Below are 24,955 nucleotides of genomic sequence, written 5' to 3'. Positions count from 1 at the left end.
CCCAATCAGAAAATTGTGGTGGCGTTTCCAAGCTGCTCCTGTGACTAATGCCTGTCATATGACTCTTATCGTTACACAAATGGAGTTAGTTTCAAGGAACTAGGTGTGCTTCTGGATTGATGAGAAAAGAGAATTTCTGTACCGACATATTTGGTACAAGATGCCTCCAACTCTTTTTCAAAAACTTTTTAATAAGAGAAATGCCTTTTCGCCACCTCCCAAGTGCAGTAAGGAAGATCCTTCCTTCAGGTACGTGTCAAAGCTAGCTACATAACGTTATTCAATACAGTTGGCTAGCATAACGTTAGCTAATTGACTGCGACTAGTCTGTTCCATGATGCTTTCAGAAAAGCATCTGTAACTTTTTATGTGGGTAATGTTGTGATGGTAATATAGTGAGTTTAGCTAACCATACCCTGTTAGGTTGAATCAGACTTTGAGTATTGGCAATTCAGTGTGGCGTTCTGCTGGCCTAACCTGACGACAGTGTTTGTATATGCAGACTACGTGCTTCACCAGCAAGGCACGGGATATTGATTGTTAGCTAGCTGGTTAGCCAAGCAGCTAGCTAGTTAGCTTTGCTAAGAGCTCTCTCTTTTGTTGTGGACCTATCAGTGTTAGGTCAGTCAGATAAGCTTCAAAGAAAGGCTGACAAAAATGTGTCAAAATAGTAAACCAGTAAACATTACAGGGCTGTATAAAATATGTCATGGAGATAGTTACGTTGATTTCAGTTGTTTGGAAATGTTTTTGGAAAAGTCGAAGGACTGACGTTTACGTTAGCTGCAGTTAGCCTTGCCACCTGCACGCAAACAAAATGTAAATGTCTAAATGTAAAACGAACGCTACGTAAATTTGGTGCATTGCTGTGGTGTTGCATTGTCATTAATCCAAATGCGTCTGGGTTGTGCACTCTGTCGTCTGGGACAGTATGTGCTAAATACTGCCTGCACGTGACTATTCACGGTAGCTAACTGTTATGGCAAAATGCAACTGTATCAAGTAAGTACGCCTTGCCTTAGGGCGGGAGTCGCACCATAAAACCTGCGAACATGATACAAAGGTATATTTTACATTTTGTGTTAACATTATATAATACATTATTATGGGATTGGCTACTTGTTTGACATTACTTTCTACACTCACACTAACATTACTGATATAAAGAATAAGATCCTGCTGCCCTATACAGTTGCACCTAGAAAAATAATATTTGCAATAACTTGTTGTCCTATTGTATCGTATCTTATTTTCTTCTATGCCGTATCAGTGCTCCTAGCACAGTAGCGAAGAGCGCAAGCCAAGAGCCATGACCGTTTATCAATAACACACGCACTGTATGATACAGTGGATATTATTGCGATTCGGTTATTTCGGCTATTTCTTTCCTGTTGTTTTCTAAAGTGCAAGCTCATCCGGTAGCTTTTTAACTTCTCTCACAAATCGTGTCTTGATATGCCCTTATATCATTGTACTTGCTTAGTTTGCAGTCAGAAAGGCCTAACTTAGTTGATTTGACATTATTTATGTCCCTCAGTCAACCAGTACACTTCGGCATGCCACCTCAATAAACCAGTACACTTCAACACTATTAGATGCCTGAGCTTTTTTTTTATTTGTATCAGCCATAAAGATGTCCAGGTTGCTGAGATGTATGTGATGCAGTGTTGTCTGTGCCGTCTGTGCCCCAGCCCTCAGTGTGCCAGTGTGCTACTACTGCCTCTCTGCACTTTAACGTCAGGACATATCTTTGGCACCAGCATTGCATTCATCTAAGCACTGAAATGTTTGGGGGTAACATGTGCTTGTTAACCAATTAGCTTCAATACTACTCTTTTTTTTTCCCCTTGGTATATGGTTCTATTGCTGTAGTGAACAGACATACACCTAGTGTAGCTCTTCATAGATATTTGAGGATGTTCAATGTGTGAATCTTTTTAACATAATGTATTTTGGATTCTCTGAGCTGTTTTACTACTGGTCAGGTAAGTTCAATAAACCTTTCAGCAGGGTAATTTTGAACATTTTATTAAAATAATGCGTTTATCCTTATCTTGGTTGGACCCAGGTATTCTTTTGAACGTTCATTGTAGAACGTTCAGTGATTTTAGACAAATAACCTGAAATAAATGCATTAAATAATGAATAATAGCAAAAGATATTGTCTGTGGATTTTTGTGAATGTTTGAAAGTGACATTGCTTCTAGTCCAGTGCTATGTCATAACACAACAGATATTCCGATTAGTGTAGAGAAAAAAACAACTTGTAGTGACTTTAAGTAGTGCTCTAACTGAATGTGAGTTCATCGGGTCCAATTTGACAACATTGTTTGAAAGAAAGAAAAAAAAGATTGGGCCCAATTTGATTGAGTAGGTCAGGTTATGGCAAACCAACACAATTTTAAGGATGGTCTAAGTCTGTCATTTGTCTGAAGTCTGATCAGTTTTTTTTCCATTCTACAGACAACAGCAATTTTTTTGTCCTGAAAGTAGGTTTCTCTTGCCTTCTTTGAAAATGAATTCAGTGAATACTGCTAATTATGGAGCATGAGTCTATGGCAGGCCTATGTGGTAAGATTTATTTGCCATGCTTGCGTCAGAATGGGATGGCGGATGTGAAGCCATTCATGTAGCATACTAGAGTTTCATTACCACCAAGGCTATCCTGTCATATGACCATCAGCAAAAGGACACGGAACTGCCGAACATGAAGATTTCTAACATGGGTATCAGAGAGCAGCTGGCTCTATTACTACTTCTTCCTTTTAGAGTATTGGCCCATTCGTCTCAGTATGGGGGGGAGCAGCAGAGTAGTGGTCTGCTAAGTAAACTTGTCGACGTGCTTGTAAGAGCTATTTTGAGTGGCTAGCAGCTACAGGGTCATAGTAATAGTATTTTTGTGTAGATGTGTTCACCCCTATCTAAGTCCGTTGAGTTCACTTGTCAATTGGCTCTATATTTTGCCCTTATCAGTCTTCAGGGAGCAATCATCATCAGTCATATTGCTTTTGCGATGGAGTGTTCAGGCTGCCCAAAATGAGCCACCATATGGTAGGCCTAGTTTGCACATTGAAGTCTGTGCTGCCGTTTGTCTTCAGTATTGCCCGCCCCAATGGTACTTATTTTCTAACATTGTAAAGTTTTTTTGAAAAAGTATAAACCGACTATTTGTACGGTGTGCTGAACCGTCAGTTCTACAGGGCTAGTCCATGGATGTACACAATAACAGATATCAACACATTATTCACTTCTAATTAAGAACATTTTAATTAGGATAATCAGATAAATAATGACATACCTTCTGATAACTTTTGTTGACATTGTGGTCATAAGATCAAACATGAAAAAGACGTTTTCTTCTCTTCAGGCAACCCAGAGGGTAATGAAGCCTCTGACTGGCTCATAGAGATGTGTGTATCTCTGGCTGGCTCATAGAGATGTGTGTATCTCTGACTGGCTCATAGAGATGTATGTATCTCTGACTGGCTCATAGAGATGTATGTATCTCTGACTGGCTCATAGAGATGTGTGTATCTCTGACTGGCTCATAGAGATGTGTGTATCTCTGACTGGCTCATAGAGATGTGTGTGTGTATCTCTGGGTTCTCATAGAGATGTGTGTGTGTATCTCTGACTGGCTCATAGAGATGTGTGTGTGTATCTCTGGGTTCTCATAGAGATGTATGTGTGTATCTCTGACTGGCTCATAGAGATGTGTGTGTGTATCTCTGACTGGCTCATAGAGATGTGTGTGTGTATCTCTGACTGGCTCATAGAGATGTGTGTATCTCTGACTGGCTCATAGAGATGTGTGTATCTCTGACTGTCTCATAGAGATGTATGTATCTCTGACTGGCTCATAGAGATGTGTGTGTGTATCTCTGACTGGCTCATAGAGATGTGTGTATCTCTGACTGGCTCATAGAGATGTGTGTATCTCTGACTGGCTCATAGAGATGTATGTATCTCTGACTGTCTCATAGAGATGTATGTATCTCTGACTGGCTCATAGAGATGTGTGTGTGTATCTCTGACTGGCTCATAGAGATGTGTGTATCTCTGACTGGCTCATAGAGATGTGTGTGTGTATCTCTGACTGTCTCATAGAGATGTGTGTATCTCTGACTGGCTCATAGAGATGTGTGTATCTCTGACTGGCTCATAGAGATGTGTGTATCTCTGACTGGCTCATAGAGATGTGTGTATCTCTGACTGGCTCATAGAGATGTGTGTATCTCTGACTGGCTCATAGAGATGTATGTATCTCTGACTGGCTCATAGAGATGTGTGTGTGTATCTCTGACTGGCTCATAGAGATGTGTGTATCTCTGACTGGCTCATAGAGATGTGTGTGTGTATCTCTGACTGTCTCATAGAGATGTGTGTATCTCTGACTGGCTCATAGAGATGTATGTATCTCTGACTGGCTCATAGAGATGTGTGTATCTCTGGCTTCTAGAGCAATGGGGCTTGAGTTGCACAGGAGAAACAGGTGTAGCACAATTGGCTCAAACAATGATCATAAGGTAGCCTCAACAAGCTGCTTGGATATGTAATGGTTATTATTTCCAGTTTCAACATCAGTCCAGCCCTACTAAATGCACATGTATTAGGCTAAGCAGTAGTACAATGGATGGTGTAGTAGTAGTAGTGCAATATGTAGTCATAGTTTAGTATGTAGTAGTATAGTTGATTGGTCAGAAAAAGCTTTCCCAGCTGTCTGCGACTCATACCCTCATCATGCCTCATGTGTAATGCCATAGTGCTGATGGCCTGAGCAGCTTATTATCAGACAGCTCTGATCTGGTCATATGCTACAAGGTGGCCGTCACTTTCAGCACGCCATCTGATTACCCGCTTTCTCTTCTCATGCTGATGTATTTCTGAGGGTTTCATGTTTTCTGAGAACTCTTCAAAACCAAGTAGTCTGAGGCAATGGACAGGGAGCATTGTTTTAAAGTTTTTATGCATTTATTGAAGGCGTTTATTTACACCTTCACATTATATTTGGCACATTAAGCCATATAGAAACCTTTATTGAACTGAGATCCAGTAGACAGCAGGGCACATTTTACATGTGATTTTACACATGATATGTTGTTTGTTCATTATTTGTTGCCCTCCACGGTTAAGGTCATTCTGTTTTTACCACTGGCTTGACCGGTGTCTAACAGTGAACAGGGTGGCGTGGCCTACATTTTTGAACCTGCTTGAGTATCATGTGATGATGTCAGCAGGGCATTCAGGTATCATGTGAGTCTGGAATGTGCATCTTCCTGAAACGTCGAAGATCAGTCATGACGAGGTGACCAAGAGGGACTTTTGAGTTCTGTCTATATCCACACAGCGTCTCAGTGTTTAACCAGCAGGATCCACGGATAGCGTAGAACGTTGGAAGTTTAAATTGAATAATGGTGGTGGTTTAGTAGTGAAAATGTTCCTGTCCCTGTAAAATTCAAACTAATTAACGAATAACACCTAGAAATAAGAACTTGGATGATTGAAAATCACAGGATTAATGTCAAACATTATCTTTTCATTGTAATGTGATTTTTGTATCATTACAAAAGGTCAGGAAACGTGTTTGTTTTTTTTACAACAAAAAACAAACATAGCTCCTTTAGAATCAAAGGACAGTATTTCAGTAGTGCTAATTCAATTTGATTTAATTTAAACAAAGGTGTGATATTGACACATTGAGTTAAGCTTCCTGTATTTCTTTGTAAGGAACAAACTACAATTGAAATATGAAATCACTGGCATATTCTCCACTTAGTGTTGAGATCAGACAATCCGGCCGTGTGATACACAGACAAACAGCATGGCATTTGACAAATATCAAATGTTAATAACAATATTAAAACGTCAACAACAACCATTATCCTTGTGTGCACTTTGCAGGGTGATGGTAGCTTGAGGCAGTGTTTTCCCAATGTTGAAAAGAGTATTTTGGAATTACTCCCTTTAATCAGTACGATTATTGTTGGATTTTATATCTTTGTACAACATTAAAATAGATAATTGCTCCATCCCTTCTCATTACTACTGACTATTATTCATAATTGTCCTAAAACGCTTGCAGAGCTTTTCAGTACAGTTTTGCCCTGCTACCCCCCCTGTCATTTCAAATAAAGAAATTCAACAGCAGACTTGTTTCTCAGGCTGTACTCTCCACATTATCAGATGGCACTAACAGTTTTTAGGCTCAGCGGCCATGGCTGCAGTGTGGACATTTCTGATGTTTCTGATGTGTCATATTGCAGCGGGACATTAGGACCTGCTAGGTGTTGCCAAGTGGGTCGCTTGGTAGCTGTTTGCCAGCTTGTTTATCACTAGCTTGTGATTTAATCTGTGCTGCTGGAAAATTTTACTCTACCATGTGCAAAACAAGCAAAGTAAATGTTTTGATGGCTTGGCTTCTGCACATTTTATGTGATCTAGAAAATATGTGATCCAGGTGGCTTAATGACCCAGGAATTCTGATTATGGCAACTGAGAAAAAAAGACTTTGAATGATCCAAAGTTAGTTGTGTGAGAAGAATTGCTGAATTAGTAATGGCTAGACAGGGATATCTTAGTCATAATCACTTAATGTGGCTTTACTGTGATGACCATTGTGCCATGTCTGGACGCTGTTAGAGGTCAGAGGCGGGTCAGAGGCGGGTGAGTACCCGCAGCCCTTCCCCTCTCACGCTCTCCTTCTCGCGGGCCACACCGTCTCAGACACAGAAGGCATGGGGATGTCCGGGGCAGTGGCAGCCCTGGCTGTGATTCACATCCTTTAGTGCTCATGAGTCTGACTGTCTGACTGACTAACTGACTGGGGGGCACGGTAATGAATAAGGCCGTGTGCTCCTGTGGCTTCCTCTTTAAATTTTATTACTCAGGGCAGGCGCAGAGCCTTGGATGAGTTCAAGCGCGCGTCTGTGTGTGTGTGTGTGTGTGTGTGTGTGTGTGTGTGTGTGTGTGTGCGCTGGGGAGTAGATGAGGGGGTGAGCAGGTGTTCGTTTTCACCCGTAGGAAAGCATGATTAGGCTATTCTAGCACAGAGCGACCTTGTCAACGGCTTCATTTTTAGAGGGCCAGTATTATATAGCAGCCCAGGCCAACTCGCTCGGAGTTGTTTGTGTGTGTTTGTGTGTTTGTGTGTGTGTGTGTGTGTGTGTGTGTGTGTGTGTTGGGGGGGGGGGGGGGGGGATGGGTAGTAAGTGGGAGGTCAGGCTGGAAAATTACGGTACCCATTTAGCTTTTCAAAATCGACCATGAGCGACGTCCGGAAGTGCGTCACACAGCCCATCTTGTGGCCTTTATGTAACACGTACGGCTGCCCTGCGGGAGCACCCTCACCCCCCCGTCCCCTCACCCCCCCACTGCAGGACTGCACAGAATCCCACCGTAGAGCACCAGCTCTCAGCACATGGCAGCACTCGAGTGGCTGGGTCGGTGTGGGAGGAGAGCGTGTGCGTGCGTGTGTGTGTGTGTGTGTGCGTGTGTGTGTGTGTGTGTGTGTGTGTGTGTGTGTGTGTGTGTGGGGGGGGCTCTTTGAGGTCACAGCATTGGCTGGATTAGAGGCTCCCGGTGGATCTCTGGCTGTCACTTTCTTCAGTTTCAGGGGGGGGGGGGGGGGTGCGGTGGGTGTAGCGAGTCCCCGTTAGGCAGCCCTACCACCCGCATGCCTTTGTCCCGCTGCTGTCCAACACAGTCCTGAGGTCACCTGACAGTCTCATGTTGTTGTGTGAATTTAGTTCAGTGCTATTCTTAGCCAGGCTGTGGCTAGTGGGAGAGAGGGAGAGAGAGAGAGAGAGAGATAGGGAGAGGGAGAGGGCTGGGGGAGAGGGGAGGAAGGACTGGCAGAACGACAATGATGTCCAGGTACCTAGTAATGTTTTAACTAGGCTTTGTGTATGTTTGTATGACACATTATCCTCTGGTTTTCTCTCAATTGTATGTGCAGTTGACTTGATGGAGCGTTAGTAAAAGGTTAATGATGTCTGAGTGTTTGGGTGGGGGTGTGTGTGTGTGTGTGTGTGTTTTGCCATGTGTCTCTTAGCACTGTGTTGATGTGTGAGCAAGAGAGATGCTAGCAATCGTTTTGGCTTTAGCTTTGGTTGTGCAGTTACCTCTTGGGTCAACATTAGTGGGGTTGTTCCTTATGTTATCAGAGCAGATTGAGGCCAAGGGATTATAGATTGATGTTTTACTAAGACTGTACCCAGCTCAGTAGCCTAATGAGAGTATTTTAGTGGGTGACTTGGCCGAGTTGTCTACAAGTGATTTCCAAGATATATTTGGGCTTTTGTTGAGATTGTTCAGTAACTGCTTCTGCATGATGTGAAGTGTTTGGGGTTTTAGAGTTGAGAATTGAGGTTAGACCATTTTATTCTTGTGGAAACATAGTATGGTGTTTTTACAGGTCATAGTGGATGTGTTTGATGAGTTTAGAAAAGTTGTACTCTGTCCCACGTGTGTGGGTACCCCTCCTCACTTTTGTCCTTTGTGTTAGCGTGATAAATCTCATTCAGCCAGCTTGAGTTTGGAATCAGTTCATGTGGTTGGGCTAAACATTCAGCTTCAATGTCATTCTTTTCAGTTTGTGTGACAATGGCTTGGACCAAAGCTGCTCCAGGTTATGCATGTCTGGCTATTATTGAGGGAGATGGGCCTTTCATTTCTATTGTTCAAGTATAGCTCAAAGACTAATATGTCTGCTCCATCTGAAGGAAAGCGTTTATTTCTAGATCCTCACAAAGCCGTGAATGGGCATAGTATTAGAATGTATCAGACATTGGTGCCCCACTTTTGGTTTGTGTGTGACTTGTTCGATAATATCATTTCCGAAGGAGAATATGTTCGGGAGTGTATGTATGTGTGTGTCTATGTTCTGCTTGCTGGTCTGGATCAAAAGGTCTCTCTTGGCTCAGACCTCGGAATGTTGAGTCCCCCAGGCTTTGTTTGGGTCTGGCTATGGACAAACTGCACCAATTTAGGCACAGAGAGGTGTGTGTGTGTGTGTGTGTGTGTGTGTGTGTGTGTGTGTGTGTGTGTGTGTGTGTGTGTGTGTGTGTGTGTGTGTGTGTGTGTGTGTGTGTGTGTGTGTGTGTGTGTGTGTGTGTGTGTGTGTGTGTGTGTGTGTGTGTGTGTGTGTGTGTGTGTGTGTGTGTGTGTGTGTGTGTGTGTGGTTCTATTTTAATTTCCTCTCCTCTTTTCAGAGAAGCCTGTGTGTGAATTCAGTCATTCAATGGGACCCTATTTCAACCTAACCCTAATGTTTCACTATCCTGGACGTAGGTCATAACGGGGAGGCTGCTCAATTTGACAGGAACACTTGAGACGATGTGCAGAAATCTGTTGGCATTTAGTTGCGTACGGCAGACGTGACGAATGCTCCATACTAACCCTTTGCCAGTGAACATCTAAACAGGTCGGCAGGAGGAATTATTTCTGCGTGCGTGCCTATGTCAGAGGGGAGTATCTGACAGTTAACAGCCATATTCTCAATGCCAGCCCACTGCACAGGCCACTATGTGTGTCCCGCCAGCCTGTGACGCAAGCAGCAAAAATATCACAAGGTTGTGACTTAGCTGTTCCAGGTCGCTGTCAGTGGCCTAATCTTCCCCATTAAACAGGACCCCTCCTCACAGGACTCAACTGTATGAACTCCCCAGCATTCAGTCCCCAGGCCTTTCCCACCAAGAGGGACACACAGTTCTGTTTCACCCCATAGAGTGAAGGGATGTGAGGAATGACAGTAATGGCTTGGCTTGTTGGCATGATGGCATTGTGTGCCAGCCGACGGCTTATGAAGGGTGTTTAACCAGCTGCTATTTGGTGTATTTAGGGGATGGTACATTTTTTTTTTCTTTCTTTTTTAATTGCCTGACTGGAAGAAGTCTTAGAACAGGGTATTTAGGACCTGTTTGCTCCTCATTAACTCTGCTTCTGTGAACTGTATTGGTTCAGCTCTGTAGCACAAAGTTGTCAAGAACCTTTCCATGATGCTACAACCGTTGGGTTGATTCTGAAGAACCCCGATGACCTTTGAGCAGGTCCCAGAGTGCTGGCTGCGTGCTGCGTGCTGCGTGCGTGCGTTGGCTCATGTGCGTCCGTGTGTGTGTGTGTTTGTTCCCCAGCTGGCCCACTCCAGAGCTGGAGCCCGGCCAGATCCGACTGATAGTGTATCAGGACTGCGAGCGGCGCGGAAGAAATGTCCTTTTCGACTCCAACACCAAAAAGAGAAGCACCGAGGAGCCCCAGGTGTCGGTGAGTCTTTGTGTGTGTGTGTGTGTGTGTGTGTGTGTGTGTGTCGGTGTGTGTGTGTGTCGGTGTGTCTGTGTGTGTGTGTGTGTGTCTCTGTGTGTGTGTGTGTGTGTGTGTGTGTGTGTGTGTGTGTGTGTGTGTGTGTGTGTGTGTGTGTGTGTGTGTGTGTGTGTGTGTCTCTCTCTGTGTGTGTGTGTCTCTGTGTGTGTGTCTCTGTGTGTGTGTGTGTCTGTGTAAGTGAGTGAGTGTGCGCTCACGTGTGTGTGAGCCAGAGGACTAGGCTTGTCTGCCTGGGACAGGCAGGTAATACCACTTTAAACCTCTCCAGTCCCCAGGCTATATTAGAGGTCCTGACCGGTTTGAGCTGGAGGCCTTATCTCCAATAATAATAGTGTCAGCTGACAGCCGATGTGTAAGCATTCTTTGGCTTTCACATGACAGGAGGTGCTTTCTCACGTCTTCAGGCTGTCATTAATTGCAACCCATGACAGCACAGTCACAGCAGCCTGACACCTTAGCCATTGAACTTATCTTCCTTGTACACAGTCCCCCCTCTTCTTTTTTCTTTTGAATGCATTTAGCGTGAATTCATTTATTACACACAGGATAAGTTAAACCGCCCATAATTAGAAAACTTGCCATCAGGTATATTCGTACTGATGACATGAAATCCTTTTCTGAAAATGTAACCATGATGAACTTCTTACTAGCTGCAGGAGAAGCAGAATTTCAGTCATGAGTGGCAGAGTTTTGTCATGCTTGCAGAAGGGCGAGGTTAGAACTCTATGACTAAGATTCAGTGTGGCCACTATCACAAGGCTGAGAATATTGTTTCGACAGAGAGAGCGAGAAACAGGCAGACAGGCAGACAGGCAGACAGACATCACACACACACACACACACACACACAGACACAGACACACAGACAACCAACAAGAGAGAGGGAGGGAGGGAGAGGCACACAGACAGACAAAGAAAGAGGGCACGAGAGAGAGAGAGAGAGAGAGAGGGAGGGAGAGCGGGCGGGAGGGAGGAAGCGAGGGAGAGCGCCAGAGAGTGAGACTGGTTGCGTTCCAGCTCACGAGTTTCTGAGGAAGTCATATGACAGAGACTCACATGCTCGGGCCTTTGTGTACTCCAGCAGGGCTGTGCGAGACGCTTGTTTGATGTGAGCCATTACCAACCCCGAGCGGTGCACGCATTCCACATCCACATTCCAGCCGCACTGCTCAGGGCACAAACCACACACACACTCAAACCCCTCGTTTAGGATCATGCACAGCAAAGCTTTCAATGGGGTTCTGAAAAATGTGATGGTGCTTAAACAAGTTAACTTATAATTATCCAAAAATTGCACTTGCACTGGTTTTAAATCATCTGGGTATGGCCTTCCTGGAGCATGTGAAAGTTATGACCTATTCTAATGGACCTGTAGTACATTCAGTTACTTAGGGAAAAGCGCATTTCGGCTGTGCAAAGCAAGATTTTACCCAGCGCCTAAATATTGATACCAAATCCTGTGGAGGGTAGGGTTGAGGGCTAGAATGGATAGATACTGCTGTGCCTGGTTCTTTTGTATAGGCATGTTCACGAGTGTGAGGACTGATCAAAGCCTGCATGAGGGACTGAAAGTCTGAGAGAGAGAGAGAGAGAGAGAGAGAGAGAGAAAGAGAGAGTGTGTGTGTGTGTGTGTGTGTGTCTGCTTGCGCTGTGTTTGGACATACACACATGTGCACATGATGTAAAGTCCCCCCCCCCCCCCCACTGCCTGTGTGTGCTGCAGAAGATGTGTGGGGAGGCGCAGGTGAAGGTGTTTGGGAAATGCTGCCAGCTGAGGCCCACAGGAGGCAGCACCTCCTCGCTGGACAGCTCCTCCTCCTGCACGTCGGAGCCACGTGAGCAGGGCCTGCGCTTCCAGGTACGACTCACGCACTCGTGACCCATCTCACCTGCGCGCTCACTGAAACTTGTCTGCACTTGGCTGCCTCTGATTCAGCTGATTGTTGTAATGTTTACACAAGTTGTATGAGAAGATTAGTTTGTTTGATTTGTTTGCTCTCTTCGCACCTCACCCCAATGCTTTCTCTCTCCCAGGGCTCCCGCTGTTCATCCGATGCAAACATGTTAGGGGAGATGATGTTTGGCTCAGTAGCCATGAGCTATAAAGGCTCAACACTAAAAATCCATCGGATCCGGTAAGTAAAGTAGGGGGGGGGGGGGGGGGGGTCATGAAAAACTAAAGCAAGAAAATAAACTCAAAAACACTGGAAACACTAGGTTTGTTGTCGGCACTAACACATTGATCTGGGAAACGGCATTGTTTCCGTGCTGGCGCTTTGCTGGCTGATGGGACTGATAGGGACGAAGGTAACTTCTGTGCTTGTTGTTTGTGTGTGTTTTCAGGTCTCCACCGCAGCTCATGTTAAGTAAAGTGTTCACTGCACGCACAGGAGGCAGTGTCTATGGTAGCCTGAACACGTAAGAAAAATTCTCATGTTCACACCTGTTTGTAGCCTCACTCTTTCTGAGTCAGAGTGAGGGAGAAAGAGAGACAGACATAAACACACACACACACACACACACACAAAAAGTGAGAGACAGCCACACACACAAAGTGAGAGACACACACAAAGTCTGAGACACACACACACACACACACACACACACACACACACACACAAAGTGAGAGACACACACACACACACACACACACACACACACACACACACACACACACACACACACACACACACAAAGTGAGAGACACACACACACGCACTCTTAGACAGTGGCTGTTAATAGCTCTTTTCCATGTACAGACTGCAGGACAGCCTGGAGTTCATTGGCCAAGACACAAATGCTCTACGAGTGGACCACAACACCGTCACCAGTGGCTTTTTGGGAAACATAGGTAACCACAGCACAAGTGTCAAAAGAGAACTGACAACTTTTATCTCATGATGTGTGTTGCCTCTTCCCCCTTTGTTGGTTGTGTATAAGAGCATGTTTTTTTTTTGTAAGGAATATGATAGTGACACATCAGGCAGAAATACATAGCACAGCCAACTGGAACACACTCATACTAAGTTTTGTTTATTAATGTCTCCTTCATCTATGAGTAGAATGATCGATGCCCTTTTGCTGTCTGTATCTTGTATCTGTTAAACGTTACTTATCTTTGTCAGTTAAGTGTATGTCTTTGCTCTTCCCGTGCCCTAATCATTTCAAAACTGTTTAAAACATGTTGAGGTTGTAAAAATCAGAACCAAACCTCTCATCTAGTCATGTTTGAGCTGAAGGGTATTTCACGCTCATTTATGTTTTAAACAGTGTTGATCAATCACACCCTCACAGAAAATGTGCATTTCTGTACACCCGACGCCATCATTCAGATAATAACAGAGGTAAAGAGGTACAGGTTGTGCCACTTCCTGTATTAATCTGTCCAGGCTGTGTGTTTTCTGTGAGGGTTTGCATTTGACATGACATCTTTCCAGAAGATGTATTGTGTGCTGTCTTCCGTTTCTCTGGCTCTGTTTCTCTATGGGGTCGGAGAGCCTTTCCCAGGCGTACTCCTGCTTCACTAACCTGCTCCCCTGTCTTGTTCTTTCTTTTTTTGTTTTTCTTTTTTTTTTGTTTGTTGTCTTCTCTCTTTCTTTCTCTCTTTCGTCTCTGTGCTGCCCAGGTTTCTCTCAGCTCTGCAGCCCACGGCGGGCACTCTCTGAGCAGGGTCCTCTACGTCTCATCAAGAGTGCTTCTTTTTTTTCAGGTTTGCCTTCTGTGTGTGTGTGTGTGTGTGGGTTTGGGTTTGGGTGTGTGTGGACGTGCATGTATTTTGTGCGCATATGGCTGTTTTTGTGTACTTCTGAGGCCTTGGTGCCTGGGGAGTTAACAATTGAAATGTGTTCAAACGTGAGCTTGTGTGTGTGCACTTTAACCCTTCAGCAGGTACCGTCACACCAGTGTGTTTAGAATGTTGTACGATGAACGTTCTAAAATATATCTGGGTCCATTGAATATACGGTAATGTGGAATCTTACATTGACAATGAACTTTTATTAGAATGTTCAAAACCCCCCTGCTGAAGGGTTCTGTGTGCAACAGTGGTGGCCGCTTACCTTCCCTCCCTCCCTCCCTCCCTCCCTCACTCCTCCTTCACATTCTTCTTTTCTCCTTTCTTTGACTCCATCTCTCTCCCACTCTCCTCTTCCGTCCCTGTCAGAGTCTCCCTCCTGTATCGCGGTAAGCGGCATCACTCCGGCTGTGATTCTGTATAAATAGAGCTCCTGGTGACCCTTTTTCTGAGCCGCGGTGGGGTGGCACAACACGTAGCACGCCAGTTATGTAATAGCACCGAGACCCCAGCTGTCTCCTTGTTGATGCATCTAAGTGAAGCCTGCAGTGATTTCCCCATAAATCACATCATCAGCAGTGCCACTACACTACCCACCGCACAGGGGCATCTGGGCACCAGAGGGGGGGCCTGCTGTGCTGGTAGTTTTGCCTGGTTCTGCTAGTGAATGTGTGGTGTTGTGGTTTTTTTCAGCCAGGCCAGAGATGGGTTTGTTGGATTGGTAAGAGTTGTGGTGGCATGGTGCCTGGATACTTAAGACTGGTATTTTGGAGAGATTTTCTGGCTGACTTCCTGATTCTAACTCTTCTTCACCCCTCCTCTCTAAAGGCCACAGTAACCCCATGGACATGCCTGGCAGAGGGCTGTACGATGAGAGAGACAGTGGCATTGCTCGATCAGGTAACACACATGCACGCACCCAAGCACACACTGATTTCATGTAAGAGCAGGAGCATGTTCATGTTTATCTAGTACTGTACATCGCTTCCAAAACCCTTTCACTGCGGTCCATGGAAAAACCCACTCATAGATGTTCCGCCATGGCTGTGCGATGGCTCCAATCCACTTCGACCCTTCCCGCGCACCACATGGCCAAAGAGCATCCAAAGTTTTCTTGTGACCCCAGCCCTTTAGCATTGCTGGTTGTTTGGTTTGACAGGCAGGAGCTGGAAAAGGTTGTGCGATGAAAACGGACTCCCTGGTATGACTGGCATGGGGAAAATCTCACTTTCTGTGTGGTGCATCACATGCAGTCTGCTTATATTTAGCCACACTCTTAAACCTCCCCCTTGGTACGAGTAAGTGGGAGGCTTATTTTGCCCCTCATGTCCTTCCCCCTCTACATCCTTTTGGAGCCCGCATTCATAAAGCACTGTAAGGATTAGCATAGCTCTAATAGATTGAAATATGCTTGAAATATGCCCAGCAGCATATCCTTATGCCTCCCTGCAGGGCTCTGTAAAACAGGCTCATTCAGTGACCTGGACTGAATGAACGTCCTTAATTATGAATGAAGTATTTACTTCTGAACATTCTCAGTTCTAGCAGGAGCACGATAAATGAGTTCAATGTGCGAAGTCAAAAAGTTATTGTTGTGTTAGGATCCGATGCAGTGTTCATAGTTAAGATGGCGTGAGTTGTGAAGGGATGGGGTAGTTAATGTTGTTGTTGTTTTTTTTTCTCCCTGCTTTTCCCAGCGTCTCTGAGCAGTCTCTTGATCACCCCATTCCCCTCGCCGGGCTCATCCCTCACCAGCAGTGCTGCGAGCAGCTACCAGAGACGATGGCTGCGCAGCCAGACCACCAGTCTTGAGAACGGAGTCTTCCCAAGATGGTATGAACCTTAGGAAGACATCTCTGTCAGTTGAAATTACTCAGACATGTATAACAATCTAAAGGACAGATGGTAACCTCACAAGTCTCACAAATGTTGTGTAGTGTAGTGTCAGCCAGAAAATAAAGCTATTTTACTTATTTTGCATCTGATAATCATGAGTGTCTCATGGGAATTGTACCCGTAGTTGCCATGGTAATGAGTCTAATTTGGATGTGATCAGGTCTGTGGAGGAGAGCTTCAACATGTCTGATGACAGTGGTGGCCCAAACCTCGGGGTGACCAGAAAGAAGAAGATTGCCATTGGGGTCATCTTTTTGCTTTCACCCAATGAGGCAGAGAACAGCAGATTCCAGGAGTTCTTTTTCTCTCACTTCCCACTCTTCGAGAGCCATATGAACAAACTCAAAACTTCCATTGAACAGGTGAGCAAAATGCCAACATTACCCTGCAACACAGACATATGTGTGTATATACATATATGTGTATATGTATTTGAGCCTTGTAAATGCTTCAGGATTATGTCTTTCACAAGCCAGCTCCCAATCCCCTCCTCTGTTTTCATCATGCTTCTGTTTTGTTTTACAAGGCTATGAAAATGAGCAGGCGCTCGGCAGATGCCAGTCAGAGGGCTCTGGCCTATGCCCGGATGGTGGAGGGACTCAACGAGTTTCGGTGAGTTTACAGTTTCATGTAATGAAGTGTTTATTTGTCTTGCGCCTTCTCATTTTCTGTTAACAGGCACACCCAGCCCATACAACTCACTACAAGCTAGACCAATGTCGAGTGCATTCGTGTAATATTAGCAGACAGGCTACAATCTACTAGCTTCTTACCAAACAGCTCTGAAAATAGATTGGAGGATGCTGGCTTGTGCTTTTGGTCGATCAAGTTCAATCATTATCATGGGCCAAGTTGGTAGACTGCATTGGGGCCAGAGTCTTGCAAAGGGAAGATATTGTGAGATATTCACATGTGCATGTGCATGTGTTTGCCTGTTGGAGGTGAGATGGGGGGAACTGGGGGGGTGGGGGGTCTTAACTGGTCGCGAGAGTTCTGTGTATCCTTTTCCAAAGTGTGTGTGTGTCTAGTTTTAATGCCCTTAATCCTGCCATGTGACCTGCAATAGGTGTTGAGTTAAGCCTGTGAGCAGAGGACCTGGCTCTCCTCTCATTTACCTCTCTCTCTCTCTCTGTCTCTCTCTGTCTCTCTCTGTCTCTCTCCCACCCACTCTTCACACTCATGATCGCCTCTCAAAGGATCCTCAGTTAAATGGTCCAGCCAGGGCATGGTGTTTTGAGAAGCACTGCATGCTGGGATCGGTGCAGCAGAGGCTGTGGGGTGGCTCGTGTCTCTGCAGCGCTGCCAAAATGCCCTCACCGTGCTGCAGTCATATGCCTGCTGGCAGGGTGCCATGGCAACCTGACTCCCCTTGGGAGGGAACAGTATCTGTCACAGACAGTCAGCCTGACCAGAATAGTAAATAATATGCTAGCGGCATCAGGAGGAAGGCAATTGGCGAAGGCGATGGAACAAACGGATACCTGTAATATCTCACCCCTCGGGCTAAATATGATGGTGAAAATTTGGGCTCTTTAAGATTGCGTTCAGGTCAGGAAGTAAGACCGGATGAGAGAGGAGAAAAGAGGAAACTCCTGTTGTGAAGTACACCGCAACACTCTTTCAAAACATGAATATGGGCACTTATGCACACAAATACACACTCCTTATACACAACTGAATATTTACAAATATTTTCTTAATTGTGAAATTGGTAGTGATACTATGACTACACTATTTTCAGATTAGCATACCCAAGTCTTGCTCAAATGCCCCTTACTGATTGTGTGTTGTGTTCTAGTTACTGTACCATCTACCTCTTGGAAGTTCACCTGATCTACTGCTAAGGTAGTGTAAAGTTAGATTGTGTTCTGGCCTGGCTGGAGAAGTCACAGGTTATTGGTGCAGAAAAGAGACGGCAGGTCTTTTTATAGGATACTACCTACAACCAGAAATAAAGTACTGCGAACTGGAGTAACGTGTAGGAAGGAGGACTATTTTATTTCTGCTTGAGTGCACATGCTGCTGCGCTTCCCGGAAGTGTATCAGAACTTGTTCGGCCTATCATGGAGAGGGTTATCTTGAGCCCTGAATTTAAATAAGCAACCTTTTTGCAGATTTTAGAGCTGATCTTTGAATTGATACAAACAAAGAGAAAAGTATGGAGCTCTGGAAATTTGTAATGCATGAAATTTCAACACATTTCACACAGCAATGTGTGTGTAATATGCTGGATGTTGTTTTGACATGCTGTTGTGACAGGAACATTGTGACATTTGCATCCTCCCCGAAGAATTTCTGTAAAAATGGCCTCCATTCTTTGTGAAGTGGGAGTGTGAGCTGTTGGTTTGTGTGTGTGTGTGTGTGTGTGTGTGTGTGTGCATGCATCAGCCCCCAAAGCGCGAGCGGGCTGCTCCTCCTGGGAGATTCCCCCTGTTTGTGTGCGAGGCTCTGGCTGTCAGCCCACGGTGGGTCTCCATGGAATTTCCTGACGATGAATCCACACAGAGGGTCTCCCCGCAGGCGAGACCCAGAGAACTGTGCTGCCCTTGTTCGTCCCCTGACAATGACCCTGCTGTTTTTCTGCAGGACAACCATCTGTAACCTTTACACCATGCCTCGCGTCCCCGAGCCAGTTTGGCTTGCCATGATGTCTGGCACACCAGAGAAAAACCAGCTGTGCAACCAGTTCATGAGGGAGTTCGCCTTATTGATGGAGCAGGCCTCTAAGAATCAGTTGAGTAAATGGGCTGTTTGAGCTCTTCCTTACATCCCTAGCTGCACATGTAACATGCCCTGACCATGATGCCCCCTTTCTAGGTTCCTTCCTGCCCTAATCACAGCCGTCTTGACCAATCACCTCGCGTGGGTGCCCACTGTCATGCCCAATGGCCAGCCACCTATCAAGATCTTCCTGGAGAAGCATTCATCTAAGAGTGTGGACATGCTGGCCAAAACACACCCCTACAACCCACTGTGGGCGCAGCTCGGTAAAGACTAGAATACAGTTTCTGTGGACTTGAAAACCATGACTGCAGTGAATGTAGTCTGACTATTGCAGACACCACACAGAAATCCTTGAATATCTCTAATGTGAAGAGGTTGCTCTCATCACATTTTTCATGGTGAAAGTTAAATTGGTAATAAAAGGAATAATTATCACTAAATCAACAGCCTTAGGAGATGCATATGGGAAGGTTATAAGATATCTGTAATACTTCTCATACTGAAGAACCCATCAGGGGCAGTTCATGAAAGTGTAGCTTGATTGCCACCTAGTGCTCAAGTTCAGCAGTGCTGGTTTAGAAAAGTGGTTATTGTAAGTGGTTGGTACCTGCGATGCGTCGTCTAAATAGTCAGTATTACCATAGAATAGTTATAGGCACGTTGTTGAATATGCAGCCCCTCCAGGATTTTGCGATCTTTTTTATTTTCACAAATTCCCGCTAATTCAAGGATTTCCTGCAATTGTGGGCTGCAATTTTCTTATTACTGCAATATTTTTGCCAATAAAGTCATGGATTTTCTGCATTATTTGCAACTGATTTAATTTTAACTGCAATATTTGAGACTGTCCGCAGCAAATGTTACTTTTGGCTGCAATAATCACGATTTGGTGGGATCACAATAGGTAGAAATTCCCACATGAAATAAAAAAAAAAAATCAATAAAACAAATCTCAAAACCACTGCAATTTTTGTGAATTCCAGCAGCAAATTCAGGCACTTTTGGCTGCAACAATAACAACAAACTCTCCCAAGATCCTTAAGGGACTGATTGTGTATAAAAGTGATCAATTCATATTTTTTTTTCTAGATTGAAGTTTGACTATAACTGAATGAATCTGCTCCATGTGTGCAGGTGACCTGTATGGGGCAATCGGCTCTCCGGTGCGGCTGTCGCGGACGATAGTGGTTGGCCGGAGGCAGGAGATGGTGCAGCGGCTGCTCTATGTCCTCACCTACTTCATCCGCTGCTCGGAGCTGCTGGAGACGCACATGCTGGACAGTGTTGAGGACGAGGCCATCGTCATTCCCGGCTCGCTCATCACAACCTCGCTGCGCCGGGGAGAGGTGGAGGAGTCCGACTACGTGTTGGTCACCGTGCACAAGCCCAGCGGAGACTACCTCTCTCAGAGCACAGCCGGAGCCGAAGGGGGCAGCTGCCCATCAGACACTCACAGTATACAGAGCAGCACCTACACGGACACGGACACTGGCCTGGGGCCTGACGACGAACCCAGTCAGAGCTCCCAGAACACCATCACACACACCCACTGCACACAAGCAAACACACACTCACACACTATTGGCACTGTGCCCGTCATCCGCACCGAAGACTCCAGCGAGCAGACGGCGTGTAAGGAGACTGGCAGCCCCCGCATGGAGGCCCGGCTAGAGACGGTGGTGTGTGTTGGTTCCACCTCACCCAAGGAACAGCCACTCATGTTGCGCCCGGAGAGCGAGAGGGAGCAGGAGACCCAAATGGGGGTCCAGGCTGAGCTGGATGCCTCTCTCGGCCAGGAGGAGCCTCAGACAAGTGGTACGGGCATCAAGGTGTTTCGTTCGTCTGGGATTCCTCTTGAGAAAAAGCCTCCTGACAAGAGCCTAGTCACACCGTACTTGTCTGACGAGGAGGAGCCTGCCACCAAAGTCACGTTTCTCATCGGGGACTCCATGTCCCCTGAGTCTGACACAGAGAGCAGGCAGAGGAAAGTGGAGGATCACCTGAAGAAGCACAAGAAGCAGCTCAGGGAGAAAGAACAACAGCAACAGCAGCAGCAGCAGCAGCAGCAACAGCAGCAGCAGCAGCAACAACAACAGCTGCAGCATAAGGTTGGCACCGAGCAGAGGAGTGAGCCCAAGTCAAATACAGTGGACCAAACCAAGACCAATGAGGGCAAGGCCTCTCTCCAACGCATCTCCAGTAAAATGCCCAAGTGGATCCCAGCCCCAGAGGAGGACATGGCCTTGATGGATGAGTATTTCAGCGATGAAAACCCCGTAGAGACACGGACTATTGACGAGAAGTCCAAAAAGCACGAGACTGTTGGCGAGCCCCAGCCAAAACAGTCTGACACCAGGAGCATCGCACAGCCTGAGGGGCAGACCTGCAAAGAGTCAAGGGACAAGAGTTGTAGCAGTTGTAACAGAAGCACGGGCTCCTGTAGATGCAAAGAGACAAGGGACAAGAGTTGTAGCAGTTGTAACAGAAGCACGGGCTCCTGTAGATGCAAAGAGACAAGGGACAAGAGTTGTAGCAGTTGTAACAGAAGCACAGGCTCCTGTAGATGCTGTTCTGCTGAGCAGGACAAGGGCATCATCATTTCAGTTACTGTCCCCCAAGGGGATACCAATAGTGGGGACCTGAAGAAGGTGGCTCCTGTCAATGACTGGGAGATTCCACGGAATGAGAGCTCAGATAGTGCTTTGGGGGACAGTGAGAGCGAGGACACGGGGCAGGACATGCAGCAGCAGCAGCAGGAAGAGCAGTACTACAGGGAGGATCAGGATGAGTGGCAGGACGAGGTGGAGGTGCCATTACCAGGGTAAGAACCTTCGTCTTTTTAATTATTTTACACTATTGGCACATTTCCACTGCGGGGTAACACCGTGTCATTTTTAGTTTGGTCCTGGAGTGGGGAAGGGCCTAATCAGGGCTGTACTAGGGAGTTTTGGAATGGCATACAATGCAACAATGAAACCGGAGAAATTGAAAAGACAGATAGGAAGGAAGGATAGGAAGTGTTAGTTTAGGTTGCCTAGCAACAGACAATACTTTGCTTGTATTGGGAGAGAAAAACTATCTACGGATAAATAAAACTTGGCAAAAGAATCAAGGACACTGTTTCTCACAATTTCATGATGTTTTAATTTCATTTTAATTTTTTTTACTTGTTCAAATAAACTGAAATGTATGGATGAGGACATTTTTTTTATTTTGTTTTGAATAGTCATTTTAATTTATTTTATGTGTACTCGTGCGACTGTTGCTAAGCACGGTTTAGCTGTTTTTTTTATGTTCTCCGTTTGCTAATGTCTCCAATATTGCAACTCCTAATGGAAACAGAAAAGTGAGGCTATTCACGGTGTTTAAGCCTCAGGAAAAGCCTTGTGCTGGCCCATTCTTAAATGGAAAAAGATCCATCACAAAGATTTAACATCAGTTTTGGCAAAATGTTTGAAGATTTCATCTGTCAATCATCAATAAGCGTATGTCACATAATTTGTGTAAAAACTGCTTTCATGTGGTTAACGTGTTAGTTTGTGTTAACAGGTCAAAGCTGGTGGAAAACTTCTCTAAGCCAAATGTAGCAAACTTCGGGAGATCCCTGTTTGGCGGATACTGTCCAACATACATCCCTGACTTTGTTTTACATGGAACGCCAAATGATGAGAAGCTCAGGCAGTGTCTGATGTCTGACCTGGCACATACTGTGCAGGTAAGCTATCTCAAAGCCTGTCCTGGTAGCAAAGGTATCCAGGTGGCAGATGTATGGAAATGTATTTCCTAGGACACAATTGCACAATTGTAATGCTGTCTGCTGGTGTGTCATTGCAGCATCCAGTACTGGATGAGCCCATTGCAGAGGCTGTCTGCATTATAGCAGACACAGAGAAGTGGACGGTGCAAGTGGCCAGCAGCCAGAGGCGACAGACTGACAACAAACTGGGGAAGGAGGTGTTGGTGTCTAACCTTGTATCCAATCTCCTACAGTCCACCTATCAGCTGTATAAACTCAACTTGTCTCCTAACTTTGTAAGTGCTAACCAGGTGTCAGCCTGTTGTTGTTGTTGTTGTTGAAGCTCATCTGTGTTTGATGCAACATTAGCCCTAACCTTTTGTTTTTGTGACAGTGTATCATGCACCTGGAGGACAGGCTTCAGGAACTGTACTTCAAGAGCAAGATGCTGGCAGAATACCTGAAGGGCCAAACCAGAGTGCATGTCAAAGAACTGGGCATGGTTTTAGGGTGAGGATTTTTAGTTGTTACCTTTAGAATCAAGGGGAAAAAAGTTCTGCCGTTCACAAAAAAATGTAAACAATGCAAAAAATAATGTAAATGCATACATAGGTATTGACTATATGCGTCTCATTTGAACTTTTCAGAATTGAGTCCAGTGATCTTCCCCTGTTGGCGGCAGTAGCGAGCACTCACTCGCCGTATGTTGCTCAAATACTGCTGTAGACACATCATACACAGCAGACACACATCAATGGGGACGCTCTGTGGAGCAGCAGGAATGGTGTTTTTCTTAATCCTGCATATCAACTGTGTTCAGCCACAGTCAGACTGTGGGACCCAGTGGGCCACAGTAACCCCAGGGGTGGTGCACAGCGCCTGGGAGAGGCCAAGGACCAGCTGCCTGCAAGAGAGACAATCTGCCACTCGGGGGCAGCAGAGGTCATTGCTCCCAATGATTGCTAGATGGACTATCACCACAGGTACTCTCATGAACTGTTTCCTTGTTTAATTTGACCCTTTTATCTGTTTACTTCTGTACCTGTGGGTTTTTTTTCACGAGGAAGACTAGAAAGCCAAAGAGAAGTGTTCAAAGACATTCATCTCTATCAAGGAAGGGACAAACAGACTACTTTCACCCCAGAGCACCATTTGCTATATAGAAATGGTAGTAGTCCTTGCTGCACAAACATAATAGGATGTTTTTTTTAAATCACAGTTAAAGAAAAGTTATCATTTGCCCAATTATGTCTTATGGATCAATGGCAATTTCCAGCAATTCCCATAATGCCCCTTTTTATTTTAAATGATTTGTCATTGTGGGTTTTGACAGTAGATGGTATATTTCTGGTCTTCACATTTTTCAGTTGATTCAGCACTACCTCAAACAAATGTGAGGATTCACAGCTGTATTTTTAATGAACTCAAAAATATTATGAGGCCCTGATCAGTTTTTATTAGTGTAACGGCAAACTTACACTTGTTAAATCCTTTGCTGTTTCTCAAATGTATGGTCTTGCTTCAGGTGTAGTCCTAAATAACTTAATTATGAATGCCATTGATTAAAGTAAGATTTATATTTCAAAATGAAATACTGAACTATTTTCACACTATACAGTTTATACAGTTTTACCATCTGGTTTACTTCTGAAATGCATGTGTTAGAAAGATGATGAAAGGAATACAAGTCAGTCATGCTATAATCAGATGGAAAGCATTGCTTTTGACAAATAATGACATGTTAATTTTATAAAAGGTAACTGAAATTTATGGATGAGGACATTTATTTTTTACAAATATTTTTAACGTCTGTTAGTAAATTCATGAATTATTTTTGTCTTGGGGTGTTGCGCCTCAGAGTCTTAATGGACATGTAGCATATGGAATGAAGGTATCTGGGAAATGTATTTTGTTGGTTATAACGCATTTATTTGCTTTCAGTGTATGATGTTTGGCTTCTGCAAATGACATGCAATTCATTGCATTTTGTAAAACACCCTTTTTGCATTTGTCTAATGTATTTATATCTACATTCTTTATACATGAATTCAGTTAAATTATTTAGAATGGTGTGTATTGGTTTATGTAAATTGTATATATTGTTTTCAGTTTGTTTCCATTTATTTGTAAATAATGTCTTTCAACATTGGATTATTTTTCTGTAATTATCCTCTCCCAATTTTCTGGGAATGTTGTGCAATAAAACATGCCAATATGATACCGTTAATCACGCCATGAAAAGCCTTTATTACCTGATGCAAATATCATTGACCCATTGATTGTATGATCTTTTTTTTTAAACTGCAATATATCAGAGAACATTTGAAAACAAGTACACGTATTACTGCACAGCTAAGTAAACGTTAGGAGTAGAAGAAAATAAAAGACAAAAGACGACTCTAATAAATTAGTCCTAGCACTTCTATTGGCCGAGCGCATGTTGTAGCCTTCTCCTAACTTGGATCAATGATTTTTCTTAAAAGTTTTTG

The 24,955-nt window shown here is 44.7% G+C and overlaps 1 protein-coding gene across 4 annotated transcripts; it reads left to right on the top strand.

Moving 5' to 3' along the window:
- Positions 1–54: 54 nt before the first annotated feature.
- fnip1 (folliculin interacting protein 1) lies at positions 55–24,693 on the top strand. 4 transcript variants are annotated; one of them, XM_031571463.2, is made up of 19 exons: positions 55–249; positions 10,131–10,260; positions 12,041–12,175; positions 12,352–12,452; positions 12,661–12,735; positions 13,077–13,168; positions 13,943–14,026; positions 14,939–15,010; positions 15,808–15,943; positions 16,167–16,368; positions 16,533–16,618; positions 18,593–18,739; positions 18,824–18,993; positions 19,865–21,173; positions 21,234–21,551; positions 22,280–22,445; positions 22,565–22,762; positions 22,861–22,976; positions 23,114–24,693. In XM_031571463.2, the coding sequence occupies exons 1-19, from the start codon at positions 161–163 to the stop codon at positions 23,190–23,192; spliced, it is 3,705 nt and encodes a 1,234-aa protein (XP_031427323.1). In that variant the 5' UTR covers positions 55–160; the 3' UTR covers positions 23,193–24,693. The 4 variants fall into 4 exon arrangements, with proteins under 4 accessions (XP_031427323.1, XP_012678700.1, XP_031427324.1 ...); XM_012823246.3 differs by having other exon boundaries at positions 19,865–21,551; XM_012823247.3 differs by lacking the exon at positions 55–249 and adding an exon at positions 7,692–7,872 and having other exon boundaries at positions 19,865–21,551.
- Positions 24,694–24,955: the final 262 nt, after the last annotated feature.

This window comes from Clupea harengus, chromosome 8, assembly GCF_900700415.2.
Source record: "Clupea harengus chromosome 8, Ch_v2.0.2, whole genome shotgun sequence".
Taxonomy (NCBI): Eukaryota; Metazoa; Chordata; class Actinopteri; order Clupeiformes; family Clupeidae; genus Clupea; species Clupea harengus.
This window is presented reverse-complemented; position numbering and strand designations above follow the sequence as displayed.